General features: G+C 39.8%; 1 protein-coding gene across 1 annotated transcript; it reads left to right on the plus strand.

Annotated features, from left to right (window-relative positions):
- Positions 1–568: 568 nt before the first annotated feature.
- LOC137290403 (uncharacterized) lies at positions 569–24,240 on the plus strand. Its single transcript, XM_067821312.1, has 28 exons — positions 569–685; positions 3,096–3,152; positions 4,394–4,554; positions 5,313–5,561; positions 6,076–6,424; positions 6,666–6,921; positions 7,069–7,234; positions 7,339–7,668; positions 7,784–8,305; positions 8,460–8,803; positions 8,889–9,071; positions 9,261–9,522; positions 9,709–9,856; positions 10,847–11,101; positions 11,773–12,045; positions 12,207–12,447; positions 12,819–13,035; positions 13,387–16,284; positions 16,436–16,774; positions 18,729–18,867; positions 19,031–19,215; positions 20,134–20,405; positions 20,706–20,853; positions 21,341–21,461; positions 21,845–22,077; positions 22,259–22,531; positions 22,959–23,006; positions 23,370–24,240. The coding sequence occupies exons 1-27, from the start codon at positions 631–633 to the stop codon at positions 22,995–22,997; spliced, it is 8,715 nt and encodes a 2,904-aa protein (XP_067677413.1). The 5' UTR covers positions 569–630; the 3' UTR covers positions 22,998–23,006; positions 23,370–24,240.
- The last annotated feature ends 429 nt before the right edge of the window (positions 24,241–24,669 follow it).

A 24,669-nucleotide genomic window follows, 5' to 3' on the forward strand; every position in this document is an offset into this window, starting at 1 on the left:
CCAACCTTCACCTAACTGTCAATGTACGTATTCTCCTGATCGAACATTCACCTACATGCCCATTTGGTTATTCTCCTGATCCGACATAGATGTACGTGTCCATGCCAGTATTATCCTGACCCGGCACTGGCATGGCCACGTTATTAAGACGATGAACATCTTTAAATTGAAACTTGCTATAAGGAACACATAGTGCGCATGAGAAAACATTACACAGGGTCGCTTATAGAAATTATACATGGCTATATTTTTCGAGATCAAGTTCAGATCTTAAGAAACCTATCAATGATATACAATCAGTTATGTATATATAATCTAAGCTTCTCTGTCGTGTAAAAGATATCTGAAACTTAAGCTACAAAGTGACCTTCGGCCTGTATGTTTGGTGCTCTCTTTACATACATATTAGCATACATGCAATAAGAAAACAAAGATAACAGCGGTTACTATTGTGTTCGTTTCCACCTGTCTATCTTCATCATAATTATCTACACATATATACATATCAGGAGGTCAAGTGTGCCACTATCAAGTATACCTTCATTGACTTTGATAAATTCACATTGCACCAAACACCTCCATTCGTATAATAGCGAGCCATGCATCTGTAGAACCATAGTGGTCTTAGCAATGCTTCTCAGAGAGGTCTGCGTTCTGGTGACTCTCCTCACGGGGACACTGGCCGGTAGGTTGGCACGACTGTATATTTTTCAATACTTTTTGCGTTCCTCGTATACATCACTGGACAGTGCGGCGTTAAACAACGAACGCTCCAACCTTCTTAAACATCTCACACCTAGTAAACATTGTGTGTCGTAACTGCGTACAGAATTGGAGAGAGAGAGAGAGAGAGAGAGAGAGAGAGAGAGAGAGAGAGAGAGAGAGAGAGAGCCGCAACAGCAACCTTCTCATATTACCTTTAACGTTGTCAGGCCAAGTATGACTCTTCTTCCACGACGAGTGTCGCACAGTCAAGATTACTTTTTCTCAGTCAATCCCTCCAAACTATTTCTTCAATAGACGACGGGGTATATTTGTTCCCGCTTTCAAAACGTGGCGATTCATCTCGGTGGATGGGAAAGGCCGCATCACTTGACATTTTTAATAGGTTCAAGCCTGCCTTGATCTGACTTTGAGCACACGTTCCAGTTCATCCTTTTGATTCTTTAAAAAAACTCTATCTGATCATGAAGTCATGTTTGTTGTAATCGAAAACATGCATCCACTACAGATCGTGATGCTGCACTACAGACCGGTTGATCAACCTTCTACCACTCATTTTCATTGTTTTAACGTCAGCTGCATCTGTGCTGTCTGTCAAATAGTGTTTCTAACAAACTGAGTGGCAACTATCGCACAAAACAATCCCCATATATACATATCTCTATCGATGTTTGCTTTATAGCACACAGCTTCCCGTCTCCATGGCCTTTCACAAATATCCACGGCTTTGTAGGAATCATGAGAATAACCGCAAATCCAAACAATGAATTTGCTGTAACATCTTGACGTTTTAGGGTGCATTTCTGTCTTATAACAGTCTTGGGTATGTCAAATTCCCAGTTGCATCGAATTAACAAACGACTAACCTGTGAATTATTTCTGTTCTCATCATTACTTATACCCTTGTACTTGGAACTGGATATGTCGAATTACTGCTGTCTCATTTTAGTGCCCCATGTATACAAGTTAAATTACTTCATGACTCGAACAGGTTATATATGAATATACAGATTAAACGGTGTTTGGGGTATTATGATTCCCCGGTTTGCCGAAATGTATATCTTTCTCAGTAGGCTCACGCTTAAGATAAGTCATGCCAAAGACAAAATGCTTGAGGGAGCGGTGAGGTAGCCATGTGGTTCCTCGCGCTGAAGTTTCGGGTTTGATTCCCAACACAGGTATAAGCTGTCAAGTTCATTTCTGGTGTCCCCGCTGTGATAATCCTCGGTTGTTGCTAAATGCGGCGTAAAACAATACTCACTCACACTTTAACGCTATCAAGCAGTGAAAACGCATCGGTATATAGCATCGGTTACAGTCACAACTATATAGCTGATAGTATCACTGCATGTACACGTGCATGCAGTGAGGTACAGTTAGTAATCTTCGTCAGTAGAGTTAATAATAAGTCCATATGAAAAATGATTAAAAGATTGATGCAAATAAAACAATATTTGGGCTACCGTTTCTTACCTCTGTGAATAAAATGAATGCTAAGTGCATCGGTTACTTAGTTGAATGAATAAAATAATGATTAATGTTACAATTACTCAGCTCCTTTAGGACAACAATAATTGTGGGTGAGAGTTATTCGTGAAAAGAATAAATATTATGAATGTCCGTTACACAGCTGCAGAAATGTAACAATGATTTTGTAGAACAGATACATAGCTTCATGGATGAAAGAGTAATTATTTCTGTAAGATTACTTCGCATCATGAATAGAAAGAGTATTATGTTTATCAGTTATAGAGCTGTTTGTTTGTATCTCTTCAGGCAGGTCCTCTTGGTGAAATCATGTTGGGTACAAATGGTAATATGTGTTCTCATGCTCCATGTTGACAATGATTAGTATTTGACTGACAGATAGGGGTCCTTGCAATTGCATTACCAGTGTAGTTAAACATCGCTTGTCACGGGATACATTCACACCAAGGTCAAATGTTTGATAACACTTTGTCAACATGATAACAGCTATGATACACACAAAGGTATCATTATCAGCATTCAACTCACCAACAGCAATCTACGTTGTAACCATTACTGTGCACAAGGGACGGGCTTGACAGATTTGCTGATTCCTCGCAATTTGAAATACCATGGCAGAATTCCATTATATACTCACAAATCTATAGTACATGTAGATAATGCTTGGTACATTTCTGACTTTGTTAAATTAAAATTTGTAAAATTATTTGTGTATCATGTTTTTCAGCAACGTATACTTACATGTTTGGACAATTATTTGAATCTTTTAAAAAGCAAACTGTAATCTGCCAAACATAAAAATAAAGGATTAAGGATAAAATTGCTTGTCGAAGTAAAAGTAAGTTCCAGCTGATTAATACTGACAAATATATGTTTGCCTGAAGGCCCAATCACCAGTCAGCGAGCTACAGGATCCAGGAAATGTGCCAGGGTATGCACAGGTAAGTTAAGTTGTTCTCCTTTCGGATGAACAAGAACTACTGAAAGTAGAACATTAAGAGGAAATACGACAGTAAAACACAGACGATTCGCGAGAAAGCACAATCTTTGGTATCCATACCATTCCGAAATGGTGTAATTGGGTAAAATTCATGATCCCAGTTGGCATCCCAAATGTAAATAATGAAGTATGAACCAGACAATCCAGTGATCAAGACTGTGAGTAGCGATCTATTACTTGGTTTCACATTAATGTTTTTACTCTCTGTGTGCATACGCAGGGCGTGTGAAAATATCCATTGGTGTATTTCCGGTATGGGCGTATGCTTTACCAACTGTGTAAACCCACTCTACAGAAAACAAAAATCAAAACAAATGCGTATTTTATGTCGAACGCTAGTATTCTCAGTTCATGTATGAAACAAAGACATGAATTAGTTAAATAAATAGCTTAATTTATGTGAAAAAGCTTTCATATAAACATATCTCATTACCACCTCCTTTCTGCACACTCTCTCCTCACAACAAAAAAACCCACAAGATTGTTATGCAGTTGCAACCAAAGCAGGAATCAATCAATGATTGAAAAGCATATGCAAATAGATGTATGTACTCAGCTGTGAACAGTTGCCACAAGCAAATTATCTTCATGACAGCTTTTATTTAGAGTGTATTTACACTATCAGTAAAGCATACGACGAAATCGGAAATATAGCAGAGTCGAAAATTAATGTGATACTAACGAATGCAATGACACATGTTCATCTTTCATGATGTATCCTAGTAGGTCGTTACATTTCTTTTTCTGATTTCTTAAAAAAAAACTTTCCTGGAAATGTCAAATGAAATTGGGCCTAATGGCGAGTTCAAGGTTACTTTATTCACATGTGCAGCCACGCGCGTATGGGGTGTGCCAGCTCGTAGGTTGTTTGTCAGCAATATTTCAGCTGTATGGCGGCCGTCTGCAAATAATCAGTTCTGGACCAGATAATCCAGTGATCAACAGCATGGTCATCGATCTACGTAACTGGGATCCAGTGACCTTCCTACCCTCTTGCGCCAAGCATGGGTTCTAGTGCTCTCCCATTGAAATATAACGAGACATGCATCCCCGACCTCGATATACTGACTGTGACAACAGAACCATAATTATGACTAAAAATTGTAACATGAGTAGTTAATTCGTAACATTTTATAAAATAACCACCTGTGTCCTTCAAGTCATTGAGCTATCTATCGCCAGACACATCCAAGTTCAAATACGTCCCCGGGACGACGTATGAGTACGAGTACAACGTTCAGACCCAGACGTCCATGGCGGGAGCTTCAAGTGACCAGGCACTGCTTGGTATCCGGGCAACTGCATACATCGAGGTGCTGTCGAAGTGCGAAATGGCTCTCAAGGTAAGTAGCGCGGGCTGAAGGGGTCATTGTCACGAATACGAATCCTGGTACGCTTCATTACACTGAAATATACCCTCGCAAAAATCAGAATACAGAACAGTACTTGGTACTTTGAACAGCGGGCGAGTCCATATTGCACTTGTGGTTTCATCTCCCTGAGTGCATGGCTGATGTGCATGGCAGATGTTGCTGTGCATGTAGAATCTACGAGTACTGTATGCACTTCGGTGAAAATGTGTTCACATAGCTTGATGATATCCCTCCAAAACATACCCGTGAAGAATTGGTCGTCAACAACCCATACTTGTCGTGGGAGGCGACTAACGGGATCACGTGGTCAGGCTCGCTGACTTGGTTGACACCTAGATCGATGGTCATGCTGTTGATCACTGTATTGTCTGGTCCAGAGGTGATTATATTCAGACCGTCACCGTACAGCTGGAATACTGATGAGTGCGACGTTAATCAACAAACTAACGCCAACCCTCCAATACATCGATATGATCTACAAAAGAAACAAAAGAAAATGGTTCATGTTCAGGTCCAAGGACCCGGTGCATTGCACAAAGCAGAGTGCTCACAAAAGATTAATTTTCGGCAATTACGTGTTATATTGGTTACGTCTCAGTACATAGAAAGGTATCTTTGGTACATTTCAGTAGTATCTGTGTCCCATTAGGGTGAACTGATTTCATGTACTGTATATATTTTGCTCGAGTTCAAATCACAAGCAACATTGCTATGTGTTCTATCGACAGTTACATGATGTCAAAATCTACCGTTCCGACCCCTCTTCTTCGAATCGAATGAAAAATGCTGACGAAAGTGGGGAATTCAAGAGGAATATGGAACGATCTCCACTTCGCTTCTCTTTCCAAGATGGCGTGATAGAGGAACTCTGTCCAGCTGAGGGTGAAACCACGTGGGCTCTCAACACCAAGAGAGGTCTTCTCACTGCTCTCCAGAACAGTATGGACAACCTGGATAGAGACCAGAGCGTCTTTGAAGTAAATATATAGACTAAATGATAATCTGATGCTGTTGGATGCTGTTTTTGGTTTACAAAATAGATTCCCATGACAGGATGGCCTAGATGTAAAACCGATTTAATAATCTTATAATGTGTGTGAATTTCTGATAAGAAAATACTCATATCTGCAACCCGTGAAGGTCCGGGGTAGAATAGGCCTCCAGCGACACATGCTTGCCATTAAACGGTCGTAAGAGGCAACTAACGGGATCGGGTGGTCAGACTCTCTGACTTAGTTGATACATGCCATCGGTTCCCAATTGCGCAGATCGATGCTCATGCTGTTGATCACTGGATTGTCTGGGTCAGATTTACAGACCGTCGCCATATAGCTTGAATATTGCTGAGTGCTGTGTAAAACTAAGCTCACTCACTCACATCTGCATTGTTTGAAACTATCCATTTTCCTTGTATCAGCATAACTCTTAACATTTGAACTTACAACGATAACACCACAAGTGTGTTTCAATGGATTTCAATTTCACTTACAGAGAGATGTCACCGGAGAATGTCATACTGACTACAAAGCCATCCCGGGATGGTTTTCTTCCACTGTTAAAAAAACAAAAGATCTCCTTGGCTGCACTGATCGCAGTGGCTATCACAGCTCAGTCCATGGCATGCAATACAGAGTTCCTTCAGAGATCCAGTCACTGCCCCTCATGAAGAGTACACACCAGTGTGAACAGGAACTGGACAAGAATGGACTCCTCAAGAGTGCGCTCATCCGAGAGACCCACACATTCAGGCCCTTCTCAAGGGCCACCAGCGGTGCCACCACCAAAGTTCTTCAGAGACTCAACTACAAGAGTCAGAGATCTGGTGTTACCACAAGACAAGGTGATCGCAACCCTTCTCTTAGCATCTACAGGGCAAACAATAGTTAAGATAACCATATATATCACAAATATATAAGACTTGAACGCTAGAATACAACGTGTCACGATTATCTACTGAGACAATTTGCTCTACGTTTCATAGATGAATAGTAATAGAAAAATCATATCATAATTATAAAGACCAAAAAATGCATTATCAAGTTCCAATGGCTACAAGCTTAATTCTTTAATACATCTTTCAGATTACATTCTGAATCGCAAAGGACTTGTGTTTGAACATGCCTACGGACAAGGAAACAAAGTCCAACTAATGAGAGATGCTGAGAGTAAACTGCAAGAGATCTGTCAGAGTACACATAGTGACATCCGCCCCGACACTCCACGCTTGTACTCTGAGCTTGTCTACATCATCAAAAACCTGCATTTTGATGACATCAAAAGTATCTATGAGCAAGTTAAATCAGGATCTACCTGCACTGATAACAAGGAGAGAGTGAAGTTAGTACTGCCTTTGATTTTTCATTCACAATATTAGTGTATCTTAGTGTAGTATCTTAATAGAGAACGAAAATACCATATATGCCCATACTCATACCACTACTCTTGGGTAGGGTTCAACTGATATATATTCTTGCTTGTTTCCAGGAATATCTTCCTAGACTCTATTCCAATGGCGAGCACAAGTGCATCTGTTATGTTCTTGACAGACATTCTGCTGAAAAGAGAAGTCACTGGAGCTCAGGCAACCATGTGGATTACATCCCTGTCTCTCATCCCCTACCCGACATTGGAGATGTTGCAGGAAGTGAAGGTGAGCATACAGCCACATCACAAAACTACAGTGATGGTATTCCCTTCAATAAAAGGAAGAAAAGAGATCATCTTATGAGTCATATACAGTCTCTGTACTTGTAGGCACTTCTTGACACCCCTTTGTACAGCAAGGCTTCCATGCTTCCAATCTCCACTATGGTCAACAATTATTGCAACCATCATGAAGATTGTTCTTTGGAATCCGCAATCACAAAGATCATCTCCGCCATGGAGAAGACCATTGGCTATGGCTGCTACATCAGAGATTCTAATCTTGAGACTACCCTGGTGGCACTTCGTGCTCTCGGAAATGCAGGCCATCTGGACAGACTGACCTCAACACTCAGCAGCTGCTTTAACAGACAAGCCAACCCCATGGAGGTCCGAGTTGCTGCCATCCAGGCATACAGAAGACTGCCCTGTAGTGCCGATGTAAGTTACAGAAATCTATACAAAATGCACTCCAGACTAGGATATTCGTTACATGCAGATATCATCATATGTTTGATAATCGTATAATGTCACAGACATCCACGTGTCTTTCCAGAGAAATAAAGTAATGGCCACATACCAAGAGTCCGATGAGGATCCCGAACTGAGAATTGCTGCCTACTTGGCTGTAATGCAGTGTCCATCTGAAGAAATCGTCAGTAGAATCAAGGTTGTTTTCATGTCTGAGAAGGCGGAGCAAGTTGGATCCTTCGTCTGGTCACATCTTACTAACCTGATGGAAACATCCAGTCCACAGAAGCAGAGCATCAGACGAATCCTCGAGGAAATAACCCTTGGTAGACATTTCGACCTATCAACACTCAAGTATTCCCGCAACTATGAAAGCTCTCTATTCCTAGAGAAGTACAACACTGGTGCCATGCTCGAGAGCAATGTCATCTTTTCAGATAAGTCTGCTATTCCTCGTTCTGCAATGGTGAACATGACAGTTGATCTCTTCGGTAGTTCTCTCAATCTCTTAGAAGTGGGTGGACGTGCAGAAGGAGTGGAGTATTTGATTGAAAAATACTTAAGTCAACACACCTTCTTCAGCGATTGGCTGTCGAAAAATGATGTGGTAGGTACATGATAACAATTGTAGAAATATTTCATTGTTGACAATGTGATATAGATGTATCATTATATATTCCATCGTAATGTGTTGCCATTATGAAGTTGGTTGCTAATTTGCTCTATCCCTTCCGCTCTCAGGATTTATATGTTTTTTGTAGGCTTCCGACAATGTTTCTGACTTGAAACTTGATATGTACATGAGGATCTTTGGGAATGAAATGTACAATGGCCATTTCAAAGGCGTAGACCCCATTGCCTCTGTCAAGAACTTCAACTTCCTGGACTTCCTTACCAAGATGTCAAAGAAGCAGGACTACTCCTTTACTCACAGTGTGATGCTCCTGGACAGTAGCATGATTATCCCTACCAGCTCTGGTCTCCCCCTTACTCTCAGTGTGAACGGTTCAGCAAGCATTGATCTTCAGGCATCTGGCCAAGTTGATCTCCGAAACAGTTTGACTTCTCCAAGAAGTTTCCTCATTGGTGGAATATTGAAGCCAAGGTACGTGATCTCTGAGTTCTTGATAATGTGTGTGAAACTCGTTTCACATGAATCTTGCACTTATGCAATGATGATTTTTTTTCAGTGGATCTATAAAGATTACAGGCACTATGAGCATGGATGCCATCGTCACCAAAACTGGCCTCAGAGTTGTCAACACTTGGCATTCCAGTACTGCATTGAAGGGGCATGTAGAACTCAGACGTGGAAAGATTCTTAGTGTAGACATCGATCTTCCACAAAAGAAGATGGAAATCTTGGATGTGAGGTAGTAACATCTGTTAACTGAAACAGATAACATAAATATAGTTCATCATCACACGTATGTCTTGAACATCTAAACATATGTATTTATTTTTTGCTGTTCAGAGGTTTGCCAGTTTTCTGGTCAATAGTATTGTTCTAAATATAATGCTATTGTTCTGTACAGATTAATAATTTCTTTTATATTCTACAGCACAGAGTTCTTCAGCATTCATGGTAATCTGGCGAGGAAACAAGACTTGGTCACAGGTAACAGAAAGAAGTTGGAACTGTGCACAGGTACCCGTCTTTCCACCATCACTGGCCTTGAACTCTGTAATGAATTCCAGTGGCCTAGTGCGTCCATGGTGGAAGAATCTCCATATTTCCCATTTACAGGACCCTTCTCGCAAAGCCTTGTTCTTCACAAGAGAGACAGTCACACTGGATACATGATCATGGCCAAACATTCAGGGGTTGGTGTATATTGGTATTAATCTACTCTCTATACTTCAATGAATGCATCACAAACAGATAATGTGCGTCCAAAGAGACTGTATGGACGGACCAACAACGGGTGCTGGGGGGCTCAAACATGATTGATGGGTAACGTCGTATCGTGTTTGATAAGCTAAACCCTTTGTAATATTGTATGTTTACAGAATAAGCAGAACACGGTTTTCCAGGTGAACCTAAACACACCTGGATCCACAATTGACCGAACCATTGATGTATCAGTTTCTTTCAAGAGCAAAACCCAAGAATTTAAGATGGAGGCATTGACGCCCTGGAAAAAAGCAACACTTGAAGGCAGGTTGATTTTTACATCGAATAATATTATCATACTAAAGCATCATGATTTTGAGTTTCCATGTGCTATGAACATTGAAGATGACATTAATCTCCATCTCCTTTGAGACAGTTGCCAATAATACAAATTAAAGTTTGGCGAGAAAAGAGGTGAGTGTGTTGTACTATACCACAGTTTTTAATGACCACTGAGAGGAATAATACTGAAAGGCCAGTCAACTGTTGATAATCATAAGAATACATTGTCAGAACATATTCTGAGTCTGATTAACCTCAATGAATGATATTGTTAAATGTATCATGAGTTAGTGTAGACTTCAGTAGTTGTAATTTTTACCCCACTTTCTCCCCCAAGACAAAATGCACACACACGCTGGCAAGCACGCGCGAACACGAGCGCAAATCAAATCAAACCAAAGCAACAACAACCCAAACAGCAGATAAACACAAAACACCCACAACCACCCATAAAAGAACAAACCTAAAAAAACCCCCAAACCCCACCACAACAACAGCAGCAGCAGCAGCAGCAGCAGCAACAACAACAACAAACCCAAGCCATAAAACAAAACAACAAACAAGAACAAAATATAAAACAGCAAAATATACCCACCTAATTTCTCAAAAATGATTTGAGAAATGAAATGTTGGAAAGGATATGTAATATTACACCAATATCTGATTTTGTTGATTTCTGGGAAAATGATGATGATGTAATAATTGCTGACTTGCTTGGTGGATCTTGTACAACACTTGGCAAGTTAAATTTGACCGAGTGGGAAAATGTAATGTTATTAGTGGCTGATTTTATGTCTATCTGCCACTCTAAAATATCTGCACAATTAACTGTTTATTGATTCATTGTATATTTACATTTGCAAAATGTTGTAATATGTAATAATCTTCATACACTTGGAGGAAATAAAGATAATCAATCAATGACCTGAAATTGATTGACTGTATGCTTATTATATATTTATTATGCCTTAGGTTCAATGACTTCTATGAAGAAAAATATTGGCTTGAAAGGCCAGCTGACTGTTGATACATCAAAATATATATTCATCAGTGAAGTGGATATAAAGAGAAAAAAGACAACTGTAACCTACACGCCTCGACTCGAGATCAGGCGTCCAAATGCAGAAGTCATCCAACTGTCTGGAACGGTAGAGATTGAAGTGAACAAGAAAGCCAGTGTGGAGTTAACACTCAAAGGGGTAACAACACATCCAATGAACTTGAAATGTAAGTGGTATCTTTACCATTACATTTCAACACAATACAACACACAACCCCAGACCTCCCACCCATGACATTGTTCTTAAAGTATCGGGAAATGCCTACTCCAGTTTTGGTTACAGACACAGTACCAATTGTGACTCGACATTACATGAAAGAACTCTTCGTTGTGACTTATATTCGTACGCGGACTGAACAAAGTGGAAACAATGGGGAGAGCTTGGGAAGGGATATAGCTCTCTTGCGTCATTACACTTCCAATCATTGGCGCTATAACTAAGATCACACAAACCCACAGAAACAATCAACCAAATACAATAAAAATAATAAAATACCAAAGCACCACACCATGACATGAAGATCCGGGTTCTGTAAGCCATGCTTGTTGTAAGAGGCTACTAATAGGAATGGGTGGTCTGGTTCGCTGACTTGGTTGACACATGTCGTCAGTTCCCAATTAAGGAGATCGATGTCACATTGTCTTTCCCAGACTTGATTACTTATGGTCTGCGTCCATACAGTTGGAATATTGCTGAGTGCAGCATAAAACAACACTCACTCTGTCACCATAATAAAATTTACAAAATACATTCTCTCCTGATGTTTTATCCTCCTGCAGTAAGGTCTCAGTCTACAATTACAACAAGTAATTATTAATGTTAATATTCATGTTGCAGCGTATTTGGTGAACTCTGAAACTGAGAAGAGTCTAAAAGGTACTTTCAGTCTCACCCCAGAGCAAGACTACGTTCTTGAGGCCGGTTATGTTTACCAGGAGACTGGGAAGAGGAAGCCAGTCATCAAGGTCATCCCGGCATTGATGGTAAAGACCCCAAAACGTGAGCTGATCTCACTCAGTGGGGAATGGGAATATAAAGAGAGCAAATCACTCCAGGGAAGCGTCATTTTCGATGTTCACAAACTTCTGAGCAAGCCAATTACTTTTCAATGTAAGTATCATGGCCACTTATGAAATCATAGTTTGATGTTATCATTTACACATCAGAACAGAAAATGCTTCTGTAAATAATATGCATCGGAGAATGTTATTTGGAATATTCAGCAGTCCCAACAAAACATTAAACACATGAATTTGTATTTGATACAACAGGTGATATGTACCAAATATATGGCAAAAAGGCGAAACACTCGGCAAAGGTCATCGTCAGATCTGAGTTCTTGGATGCCAAAGTCACTGGCAGTATGGAAAGTACAAAGAAAACAGTTAACCCCACAGTCACCCTGGAGTACACACTTCCCAAAGCCTACAGACGCTGGAGCAACAAACATACAATAAGGACAAAGCTGACAGATCGCCAGACGAAAACCCACTTGAAGTCAAAGTTTCAAATGTAAGTGAAAGCCCAGGAATACTTTGGACGTTGTTACAGCAACTTTTTAAATATACCCTTTGAGGAATCAAATTTAGGCGTAACTTATAAAGTGTCATCTGTTATCTTTGGATTCAACAATCTATTCTGTATGGTAAACGTAGTGTAATCCCAAATGGAAAGGACGTTCAAGATCGATGGAGGTGCATTGATCGAAATCTGAACTACCTGTTTTCCTAGTCCAGACAGGAATGCTTACACTCAAGGAAGACATATTTCTTGAATACATATGTGGATTGTGGTGCATAGACTAAATATTATATACATAGTTTCCATGGTAGAAATACTTTGCCTGAAAAGTTCAGCTGGTATGTGTCTTTGTTCTGACATAGGGACTACAAGAACCAGGAGCGCCCGCATCTGAACGTGTTTCTGAAAGGTGACTACTCCAACAGCAAAAGGCATACCAAAGTGGATGTCGCAGTAAAGTATGGGGTCAAAGTTGGAAATCCTGCGAGACACATCAAAGGATCTGCACTGATAGACCACGTTGTGAACAAACGGGCAGTCAGTGTCAAATACAAACTGAAGACTGAGATTGATCCAGTGGTAAGATCAATTATTATTCCAGTTAGTCAGTTAGAGTTGATTGGATCAAAATTACACAGAGATACTACGTTTTAGAATGAAATTGTGCTTTTTCGTACACCCCTTTAAAAATATCGCCAAATTGTGCCAATCAAGGAAATATTCTTATGCAAAGATCCTTCAAAGAATCTTCAGTTTTTATATTCCAGTAGTTGTATTTCTATGGTCTTAATTCTTTGCGCACTGTTGATGCTATTTTAATGAATATAATTTCCTCATTATGGGTATGTTGAATTTTACTAGTCAAAGCATATACATTTTGCGAGACTTTCTGAAGATAATTAAGTTGTAAAACAATATATTTAATTTCAGGATGTCAGTTTTGACATTCAAGGTAAATACAATGGAAACTCGCGCACTGTGGGATCTGAATTCGCTGCAAACTACAGGAGACACACGGTAGCTACTTCGGTTGCGTGTGGGTTCACCACAAACACAAAACAGACTACAGGAATTGTTGAAATCAAGACACCACTTCGACAACATAGATTTCTAAATGCTGAAGTAAGTCTAGATCATGTTACGAAGGTGGCTTCTTTAGTTGGATCATTTTCCTCGGGACCAAAAGGAAATCAGATGTCATATGCAATCGATTTTAAGATGCCATCGAAAACACATAACGGATTGGAATTGTCTGCCGACGGAGTATTGTCATCTCCATCCATCAGTGACAGGAGGTTTGAATTGCATTTTGACCATGTTGGAGGTTTTGTCAATTTTAAGACGAAAGGAAGTCTCTTATATGCGAAGAATAAAAGCATACAAGGAGCTATTTCATTTTCATACAAAGACCTGGCTCATGTGAAATTTGATGGCGATATCACAACACCTTTTGAAGGATTTGAAAACAACACTGCAAAGTATCAACACTCGTTTGGTAAATCCGAATCTGCTTTGTCTGCTGAAATCACAAATGGTTTCAGAAGAAAGGCTACTTGTATGTTCAGTTTCAGCCTTGTCAACTCTACGAACACCAGACTAGCAATGTCACTGAAGACTCCATCAAGAAACAACGTGTTGTCTTTTACATATAATGGCCCTATGAAGAACTGTGACGGAAAAACAGAAATCCAAATGCTTGGTTATACCCATTCAGTGCATTTTGTCTACATACACGGGCACAAAATTAAAGTTGTATTAACATCTAGTAACAGGAGAATGCAGGTACTCAAAGTGTCTTTCAACTTAGAACTGACAGCTACCATGCTGAATAGCAGTGCTTTATACACATTCGAAGGATCTACCTTTGAAGGTATGGTTGTTGGCGTCAAAGAGGAAGGCAGAACCAAAATGGTTTTGAAATTAAAAACACCTTTCCAAAATTTTCGTGAAACAGGACTTTGGTACCAACATTCAAAACGTTGGAGGAATGATTATGCAGCTCTCCGTTACATGGACGGCAGAGAAATAACGTTGAACATCACTAACAACAGAAAATACGGACCATCTGGTCGGTCCTCGAATTTTATTTTGATAGAACTCAGGACTCCATTTGAAAATTTTGACATATTTTCATTTAGGTTTTATGGGCTTTATGTACCTGGTAGATTATATGGAAATACTACATTGATGTATGGAAACCACAACAAAATTACCATCGATACTGTTGGGACTCTAACAGATCCAGTTGGCCCTTCAGTGACATTCCTGATAAAAACACCATTTGAAAAATGTAAAACAAGCAAGATTGTACTTAGTGGTAATAGGGGATCATATATCAACGGGAAATTGTACATTGGTATTGACGAAATAGTAATTACACTGTATGCTACCATTAAAAGGAACTACAAAGTAGGGAACATGACTTTGCACACCAATTTCCAAGGTTATGAATCAATGGAAGGAACCTATAACATTTCATTCAGTAGTCGCATATTTAACGCCAGTAGTACGTTTGGCATAAATAATGAAACGCTAGGGACAGAATTTATAATAGACGAAAGGGATGGGGTGCACTCACACCTGACAATCTGGACACCTGCGGACAACTTCACAAACATTGGGTTTACATTTGATCGTGGCCTTCAAAAAGGAAATGAAGTTCATGAACTTAATATTCGCTACAAAGACGACGAAGTAATTACTTTTAGAATTACTATCTTTCCACGTGTAAATGGAAGCGAATCATGGAAAGTGGAACTGATTACTCCAATTACTGGTTATAAAGAACAGCATGTTTTTTTCACTGGACGTTCTCAGGGTCACAAAACTTTTAACATTAGGACAACGCTCGTAACCAGCCAAGGGGAGCAAGTGACTTTAAGTTCGGATTGTGTTTTGTATTCATTTCTTGACATAGATTTATTGTACAAATCTAAAGAAATTGGTATCAGAGATCTTGTAAAATTTTCTTTTAGAAGTCCGTCTGTACAAAATGTTACAGTCAAAGTTGAGACAAAAGCGCCTTTAGTGGTGCTTGGAAATTGTGTTTTAGATTACCATCACTTTATTGATGATGAAAGTGTTAAGGGTGCTCTGCAGTTAAAAACAAATGGGACGAAATACATTGATACCAACGTTAATGGTATACTCAGCACAAACAAATTCCACGGAAGTGTGAGCATTAACTCTGATGTTCATGATTTCGGCAACATTACTGTTGTGCTTTCAAAAGATGGAGCCTTCAAAAACGTGACAGCTAAAGGTTTATTACTGATTCATGAATCGACATATAGCACCTCACTTACACATGTGTATATTCCTGGACAACTACGAAATGTTGGTGGGCAAATGATTCTCAACTGGGACAGAAACAATCCTGACAGCAATCTTCAAGTCCAAGCAAAGCTAGTGGACAGAAGGAGACAGTCCCTGCTGAACAAGGACCTGACTTTGAAGCTTATTCATCCCACCCGCACTGTTGGTATCATTGGAAATGTCCTCAGTTCACATCTGCAAACAAAGAGTCGTGGAGAATTCATCTGGAATGAAGATGTAGGACACAAACTTTTCTTTGATGTGGACGTTAAGGACCGCGGTAGCCGTTACAGCAAGATGTATGATGGCACCTTCAAAGTGGGATCCCCTCTGAGAAGTCTCCAGATGGATGGATCTTACAGCCAGACAGGTGCAAGCAAAACTCTGGATGGTGCCTTCTCCTGGGATGCAGACAAAGATGGCACAAAGAAGATCGGTATGAAAGCTGTCTTCACACCTGGTGATAAGAACAAGCAGGCTGAGCTCTCGCTCAGATTTCCTTCTATCGGCAAGGTAGGAACCAAACGCGTTACTTCCCTTTGATTTGTTATGAAGACGTGGTCCTTTATTCCCCTTACTAGTAAAGAATATCTAAGTGAATACTGCACATTTGTCCATGATGATATTTGAATTTATCGTATTGTAAGTTTTGTATGATCTTCAGAACATCAAAGTCAACACAGGATTGCTGCTAAATGATGACAGGACTGTCTTCAATGGAAAAACACAACTATCATTCTCTGACGACGACCGGAAAACGATCACCCTCACATATAGCATGGGTGACACTTCCTCTGGCAACGGTGACACCAGGTACAGTCTTGTGTTTGGCATAAGCCATCCACACACTGATGTGGACGTAAAACTTACATCCCACATCGGTAGTTCCAGCGAACAGGCATCTGCTGGAATAGAAATGATCTACCTGACAGCCAGTAGGGAGACACAGAACTTTGCACTCAAGGGACAATTCTACACGGGAAGGCAAATAATGAAACTGAAAGTGAGTACTGTAGGCTCGTTCTTGGTCTGTTGTTTGTAAAAATGAACGAAATGATGACTCTTGTTCATAGATTTATATACTGAACTTCTTAAGAAACACATTACCGGAATATAATGTGAAAACTCTGATAAATGAAGAAACTGAAATTGCCCATCAATATGGAAACACAAGAGAAAGCAAACCAAACATTCGTTGTCAAGTGCATTCAGAAATCAACCTTTATAACATTGACGGTGTCTCAACCCAAATGTCACATGCGCTCAGTACGTGCACACAGTCAATGTCAGTTACGGGTATGTTCATGCTGTTTTTAGCAGTACGAAGTTGTGAAAAAACCTGTTGAAAAGTGGGAAGACTGTCTGATTTGCCATCTTGTAGGGAATGACGGTCGTTTTCAGGACATCTGTTGTACACGTTTGAACTGGAAATCGACTATGACAAATGTTCATATTGTTAAGGTTAGTTAATTGCGTGACAAAAGTTATAAGAAACACTCGTTGAACAAGCAAAATATACCACAGAAAAGTCTAAAATATTCAATAATATATTGAGCAAACAATGAGCAAGTTACAATGAATCACAATACAAATTTCTAGTACATCACAAGTCTACGGTAGTGGGTCACAAATATTTAATATTAACTCACCAGAATCTTGGTATTACAGTTGGGATCAGACAGTTTACGAAGCCAGTGATCAGGCACGAAGGGTCAATCTTGAATGTAGATGGTGATAGGCAGAGACACACAACCGTAATACCTAGTGTCAGTCCGTGTGGGCCGTCAACACAACAACCAGCTATATATGCACTCACACAGTTTGGAGAATATTCCAGCAAAACGTAGCAGCATCAGCATTCATTTAGAACTTTCTCGAACAGGAAGTATACAGTAGATTGCCAAGGGCAGGTAATTGGAGCTCTATCAAAAAGACCTGCCCCTTGAAATATTATTGCAGTTGAACGTATGTGATAATAAAAGTTACCCATAATACACACTCAAAACTCTAAACATTGTGACCCAGTGATAACTATCACTTCATCAGTCTTAATACAGATAATTACAGAAAATACGCTCAGGTAACAACTTGTATCCTGTATGGCTATCAATCAAACTCAAAATCATAAAATTCAGTAGGTGAATGCAACAAACGGCGTTACGTTCTCCACTTCGACACTTGAGTCTAATGCTTCCATCCGCATGATTGGAAGAAATTCTGGAGTCACCAGTAAAGAGAACACTATGCACACGCCGTCCATGCTGATTTAACTGCCGTCATACTGTCTTATGACCGATGATGTACCTTCGACCACAAATGGCAGTTTCTGTTCTGGAGGCTGACTTGAACCTGTTCCTTAAATGTGAGAGAATGATGTGACGATCTCAGAGCGGAGTCGTGACGCATAGGTGTAATGGGTGTGGTCGATCACGTCTTGTGCCAGTTTGCCACGGGTGCTGTGATAACCAGACGATTTTGGTTGTGACGATTAAATCTGCAGGCCACTTTACCTGAAGACAAAACAGCTCTATTACTCTCAGCAGTTCTAACCGTGGCATTATGTGAAGTCAACAATTTAGTGCTGTTCAAAATGTCGTTGTTTGTTTGGTTTTCAGTTGTATGTTTGGCCTACTATGTATTCATTTTCAAGCAATTTGCATGAGAAAATGTGATTTTCAGAAAGTGGTGGGCCAGGTGATCACTGATGCACTTGCTTCTCTGTGTGCATCCTGTTTATCTTCCATAGCCAGATTACATCAAGGACTGTTTAGGCTCAAGTTTGCTTTGCGTTCACCATTATCAATGATAAAGGGATGATGCTTTTCTAATGTAGTTCAGTATAATAACTGAAACCACACAAAGCACACAACACTAAAGACCCACTGTTGCTATACAAGATGCACTTGAATAAATATGCGTAGGTACATATAATGCTTGTAATGCAATGTTTGCTGTAGATGCAATGCCCACTTAAGAATCTGGAAGCTTCTGCTGAAATGGGAACGAATCCTTTCAAAGTAGTGATCAACAACAGGACACTGAGCACAATACTGACATCTTGGAAGGCGATGGAGTTTGCAACGTGTTTTGATATAGGTAGTAAGTATTTATTTCTAGAATACATGTACCTAAAAACTGATTCTTATTACGTCCATTAGTTACATCTATATGCGTACAGATAGTTTGGTTTCTGGTTGCCAGTCAGTTGCATAAATAACCTCATGCTCTCATTCACATTTGACACAATATCGATGAACAGATAACCCTGGAAGGCTGCTTTACTTGGATGCCAGATACATCAACTCAAGTGCCATGCAGGCTGAGGTTTATCGTCAAGAGAATTCTCGTCGTATATCTGACAGTCTGCTTGCCCTCAGACTCAACACATCCCGTCTTCTCCATACTAGGATATCCTGGAGGGATCAGATGATCTCTGACGTCCAGGTACCTAAAACACTTGAATTCTTTAAGGTCGTGAAAAAAAGAAACACATAGGCGATTTATATTTTTTAAAATGTATTTTTTACCTATTGTTTTCAAACAGTCGTCAAAATGGGTAATAAAAGTGTTGATAACATGAACCTACACAATTACACAAGTAAAAAGGTCGATTTAAAAAATGTTAATATATAATATGAGATTTCTTACAAGGACGAAAAGGGATTTGCCACAACGCAACAAAAATCACCTTCCAGTTTGTGCAGCAAAGAGCATTCACTGTCTGGCAATACAAATCCAGATGACTTTCAGAAAATGGCATTAGTTTTAAAGGAGTTTCAAGGTCAAATCACTACGTCGCGTCTTGACTCTGCGAGACGGAACATCGCCACTGAAAGAATGCATACAGGATATTACCAATCTTCTGCTGCCAGGCGTGTGAATGTTCGTCTGAAGAAGATATTATGGCTTTCAGCTCGTTGCAATCAAACAGGTATAACAAATGAACGTCCTCATACAGACAGACATCGAGTTACCAGTGAAGTTCAAGATCGGTACATCCGGGTACTACCGTTACGCGACCGTGCTGCCATTGGTGAGAGCAGCCAGGGTGCCCGGACTGTACGGAACAGGTTGAAAGAGATTGGTCTGAGAGCCATAAAAACCCGACGACGGAGACGTGCTACGTCGTTACCTTTGCGTTCACCGTCTCCGCTATCTAAAAGTATCCACTAGCTGTATAGACATTACCTTCCTCTAAACTGGTGTAAAAATTCATGCATTAAAGTCTATTTGTGGACGTGGTGTACATGTTTAAAAATACACCATTTTTGCAACAGATTTCTCGTCCATACATACAAATTACAAATTTGTACATATACAAATTCAGCATATCGCTCAAAAAGATGCTTTTTTCATTTATAGACGTACTTGACTAGGAAGATGGAGAGGTTCGGACAAAATGCAAAGGTCATTTTGGACTCTGTATACAAGTCTGTTGGAGAGGAATTGTCAGGCAAATACCACCAGTTTGCACTAGCCGCCAGGGAAGAACTGCCTCCCTACTTAAGCTTGTTTATATCAGAAATGACTATCATAGAGAAGCAGTTGGACTCTGTCAGGACGGAAATCCGGCGCATGTACAAACGCAATGACTTCTATCTGGCCGATATAGGATACTATTCTGAGTCGGCAGAGTAAGTTCCTAAACAACTTAGAATTTCACTTAATAATTGGCATTATTCCTCACGAATCTGTTTTGCTATCTCTGTGGGGATTCCATGTATGAACAGGCCCCCAGCAACCTATACTTGATGTAAGAGTCGACCAAAATGGACCTGACGTTCAAACGCAGTGACACCATCTTTTGTACATGGATCCCGAGAGTCATTTGTTCAGAACATTGAATATCTTGTCCAAATTCGGTCATTGATGTATATTGCCCTATGCTTTTAAAAAAAAACCCAAACAAACCAACATGTGTTTGTCTTTTGCAGGAAGCTGTACACACATCTTGTGAAAACTATTTTGGGAAGATTGATTCGAGGCGGTAAATCTATGAGAAAACATCTACGAAATGCCAACGAATTGAACATGAAAGAGGTCTATGATGACCTGCTGCATGACTGGGTTGTCCTTGCAAAGGTATCCAGCAGACAAGTGTTTGTGCAACGTCATAAACACTATCTTTTATCAAATGAGTTCACATAACAGTTTGAGGTGTGGCTCATAGTCAACACATAGTCTTGGTTCAAACAGTCCCTACCGTAGAGGTTCGCGTTGTTAATTTTGGAATTGATGTCTATGTCAAGGATGTAATGTGAGTTTTCGACGGCGGATTGCATAGCAACTTTACTATTGAACACAAACTAATATACCCTAATACATTATGTCAAATTATGGTGGCGTGTGGATGACTTTAGTTTAGGCACGTACAAGGTCTCGACCTATGGGGTTATTACATATGCTTGGGGCTAATGTTTCATATGCATGATATGTCATACTGACCACAGATTTCAAGTTTACTTCATTGATTTGCAAAATATTTACGAAATTACAGGCGTAAAGTTTCTTCCGTACGTCAATTTATTAACACTACTCCACACCCTAAAATACATTATACATTTTTCAGGAGAAAGTAGACACAGCAGTAGACGGTGTCGTAGATATGATTTCACGTTTGGATGAGATGGTCGAGAAAATGTGGGACACCTATCAGCGCCAGTATGACATTGTACAGCGGAAAGCTACTGGTAAAAAATACTGTGACAGTTCGGCATCAACAGACTCCTGCAATACTAGGTTTATCAATACTTTATTGCTCTAAGTGTCAAATCAGATGTGGGTGAAACGTTAGAAATAGGTAGCGCGGACGATGATGTCACAAAAGACGCCCTTGTCAGTTGCTTGAAATGATCGCAGAAGAACAACAGGCATTATCTAACATTAACCTTTTGGATTTAAACGACACCGACTGTCGGATAAGGGGCGCCATACTGCAGAACGGGTTGCATTCACTACACGTAATTTGGCAATGACAACCAGCACGCTACCTAAGTCGTATTCTGCTCAGTGTAGAAACATTATATTCATACCTGAAACTGTATTGACTAACGAACATGTGTACGTATTTTAGTGACAGTTGACACAATCTTGGACCTTCCAAACATCGTAGATAGAAAGCTCGAGATATCTAATGCCATATCTCCATACATGCACCGCCTCGCCAGAACCACAGTCAGAACATACGACAGCTTCAAGGATATGCTCATGAATTCGGGAGATATGATTAGCTCACATCTTATTGATGCTGAACAACGAAGCAATCTACAGATGCTGGTCTCTATTACAAACAATATATATGAAGAAGTAAGTAGTTTTTTTATGATTATTTAACCCCTAGAGCAGTTAAAGAGGTGTTGTCCATGTTCAGTACCCCTCAGAACAAACAACATAGTATAACTTATGTTTGTGGATGTCTTGTTCAGATTCACTACTGGGTTGTATTATTTACATTTTGCCACACTGATATTGTTTGTGTCATACAAAGGGAGGAACCATCTTTGAGGAACATCTGCAGAGGATCCCAGAACTAGTCAAGCATGGGGTGATGAACTACACGCGTGATGCTCTCACAATCTATGGCCCCAAGATCACTGTCTGGGACCCAGAACACGGAGAGATCCAGATAGAATTAAACCTACCAATACCCCTTAAATCTCTGGACACATTACCCGATGTCCAGCCATACCTTCGAAAGGTAACAACAACGATCAACGAGTACATCCCAGACAAGACATCTCTCAAGAAATTGTACAGGAAGGTACGTCCAGTTATTGATGCTGTTCTCTGGGTGGATAGGGCAGCTGTCCAGTGACTGGGGTTTCGTGGTATGCATGTGTACAAAGATGCGTCTTACTGAAACGACTGAAGCATTTCCTCTCTGTCTGGTCCCGTGAAGACGAATCTCTCGCGCTGACGTGGTTAACACATCTCACCTCAGATTGATGCTGTTAATAACTGATTGCCCGGTCCAGACTCGAGTATTCACAAACCGCCCCCTCATCGATGGGATATTGCTGAGTGTGGCATTAAACAACAAGCAATCAAATAACTTTCAGTAGAAGCAGTGCTGTTTGCACGTCAGACTGATTTCTGTCAAAATCGGAAAGTAAACGTGTTGCATTTGTGTAAATGATTTAGTATTGCTTCAAAGCACACATTAACAGTTATTTCATACAAACTTTCAGTATTCGACATGGAGGTCTAACAAGACGAAAGGAGTTTGAACGTTTTCTGTAAGTATATTGCATATGTGTGAGTGAAGTTGAGGTCACTACACATTCAGTTTCAAAGCTTAGGTCGTTAATTCATTTGCTAGGTCTCTGTAGTATTTCACAGTATATGACCACAATTTGATGTCTACAATGTTTTAGATATAATTTTTGTGTCAAGAGACAATTTCGGAAGTATTTATGGAAGCAGTTTGATCGTTTAGCTAGACGAGAACTTCTTGTGGAAACCATTTTGTGAGATAGGTCTACTCACGAAAGACAGACCCAAATAACACACTGATAAGCGTATTCGTTCTGTCGAAATCATGATGATTTTATTGTAGAGGTTCTTTCGAAGTTCAACAGTGATATTCGTCTTTATTTCAGCTCAGTGGACAGACAAAGAAATGAACGGTTATTTACTATAATCTGTTAATGTGCTTATCACTCTAAGCAGCTATTCAAAATGACCCTATATTGCAATTATTATAATACTGATTCCTTCTAGACACTCCAGTGCTATTTACCCAACACAAAACAGACACGACAGTTTTTTAACTATCAGAAGTGTCATTTTCAAATCAGAATGAATAATTGATGATGTCGGGGGCTAGCGGCAAGATTCGCATATAAGTGCACGTATGAATAATTCATCTGTCATCTGTATCCTTTCGGTTTTGATTGTCAGGAACAACTGCGACTGTGTAAAATTTGAGACTGAGAGATAATCCTTATTGCCTGCACTAGACGTGTGTGCATAATTTTACTTTTTTCTTTATAAACAAAGAAACTCTTAAAGCACGCTTTATTGATTTCAATCTTAACATGTGTGTCTTGAATGAATATACACAATAATATGCGATATTTGCTTTTATTGCGATTCACATGAATTTGTTTACTGCGAATTATCTGTAGTACGTATTATATAATCCTTTATGTTGTAACGCATAGCATGTTCAACAAGACAACAAGTATAATGCTGCTGACACCTATCATCATGCTTAATAAGAAAAAGAAAAGTACAGGGCAAGTAATACCATTCTTATTAGTTCCAGACACGTCTGTCTTAATCAGTTACGTTATGTATGTTAGAATGTGTATAAATTGTAAAATACCAAATTATTACAAAATTAATAGAAACTTTTTGTCATGGTATCCCTTGCATTTCCGACTTTATCTTAAGCATGTGTTTTCAAGTGCTATGAAATTATTGTGGCTAAAGGTGTAATATTTAATGTAATAAAGGCTTATCACACTTGACAGGATTTAAGGCATATTTTAATGATAAAACGTTACACTTCACCATGCATCGACCTATGCACATACGTGGTTACTGAAGACAGTCAGATATATGCGGGATCCTTATATGGGGAATGTACATTCAGTTCAAACGCATTCTGTGAGTCAGTCCATACATAGTCGTGTGTTGTTGCATCATGTTACGTCATCTTGTTGCCTTTAGGCATCATGTATGTACATGCCCGCGACAATGTCGCTGTGAGCATTTCCTTAATAAGGACAATACAGAAGGCCTGACAATGCACGCCCACGTCTGGAAGCTCTTGATTTTAAAGACGTTGCTGGCGGTATAAAATGAGGCTGTTAAACTGCACAGTTATGTCCCTTAGGTAATAGTAACGGTAACAGTCCGCTGTTGTGGCGCTCATATCCAGACACAGTGTCTGTT

Source organism: Haliotis asinina, chromosome 7 (assembly GCF_037392515.1).
Source record: "Haliotis asinina isolate JCU_RB_2024 chromosome 7, JCU_Hal_asi_v2, whole genome shotgun sequence".
NCBI lineage: Eukaryota > Metazoa > Mollusca > Gastropoda > Lepetellida > Haliotidae > Haliotis > Haliotis asinina.

Bases quoted from the DNA above. Each gene is read 5' to 3' on its own strand.
- LOC137290403 (XM_067821312.1), top strand. From the start codon at position 631: ATGCTTCTCAGAGAGGTCTGCGTTCTGGTGACTCTCCTCACGGGGACA. The intron at 16,775-18,728 runs GTGAGTACTGTA...TGTTTGCTGTAG, and splicing joins GGCAAATAATGAAACTGAAA to ATGCAATGCCCACTTAAGAA. The intron at 22,532-22,958 runs GTACGTCCAGTT...ACAAACTTTCAG, and splicing joins TCAAGAAATTGTACAGGAAG to TATTCGACATGGAGGTCTAA.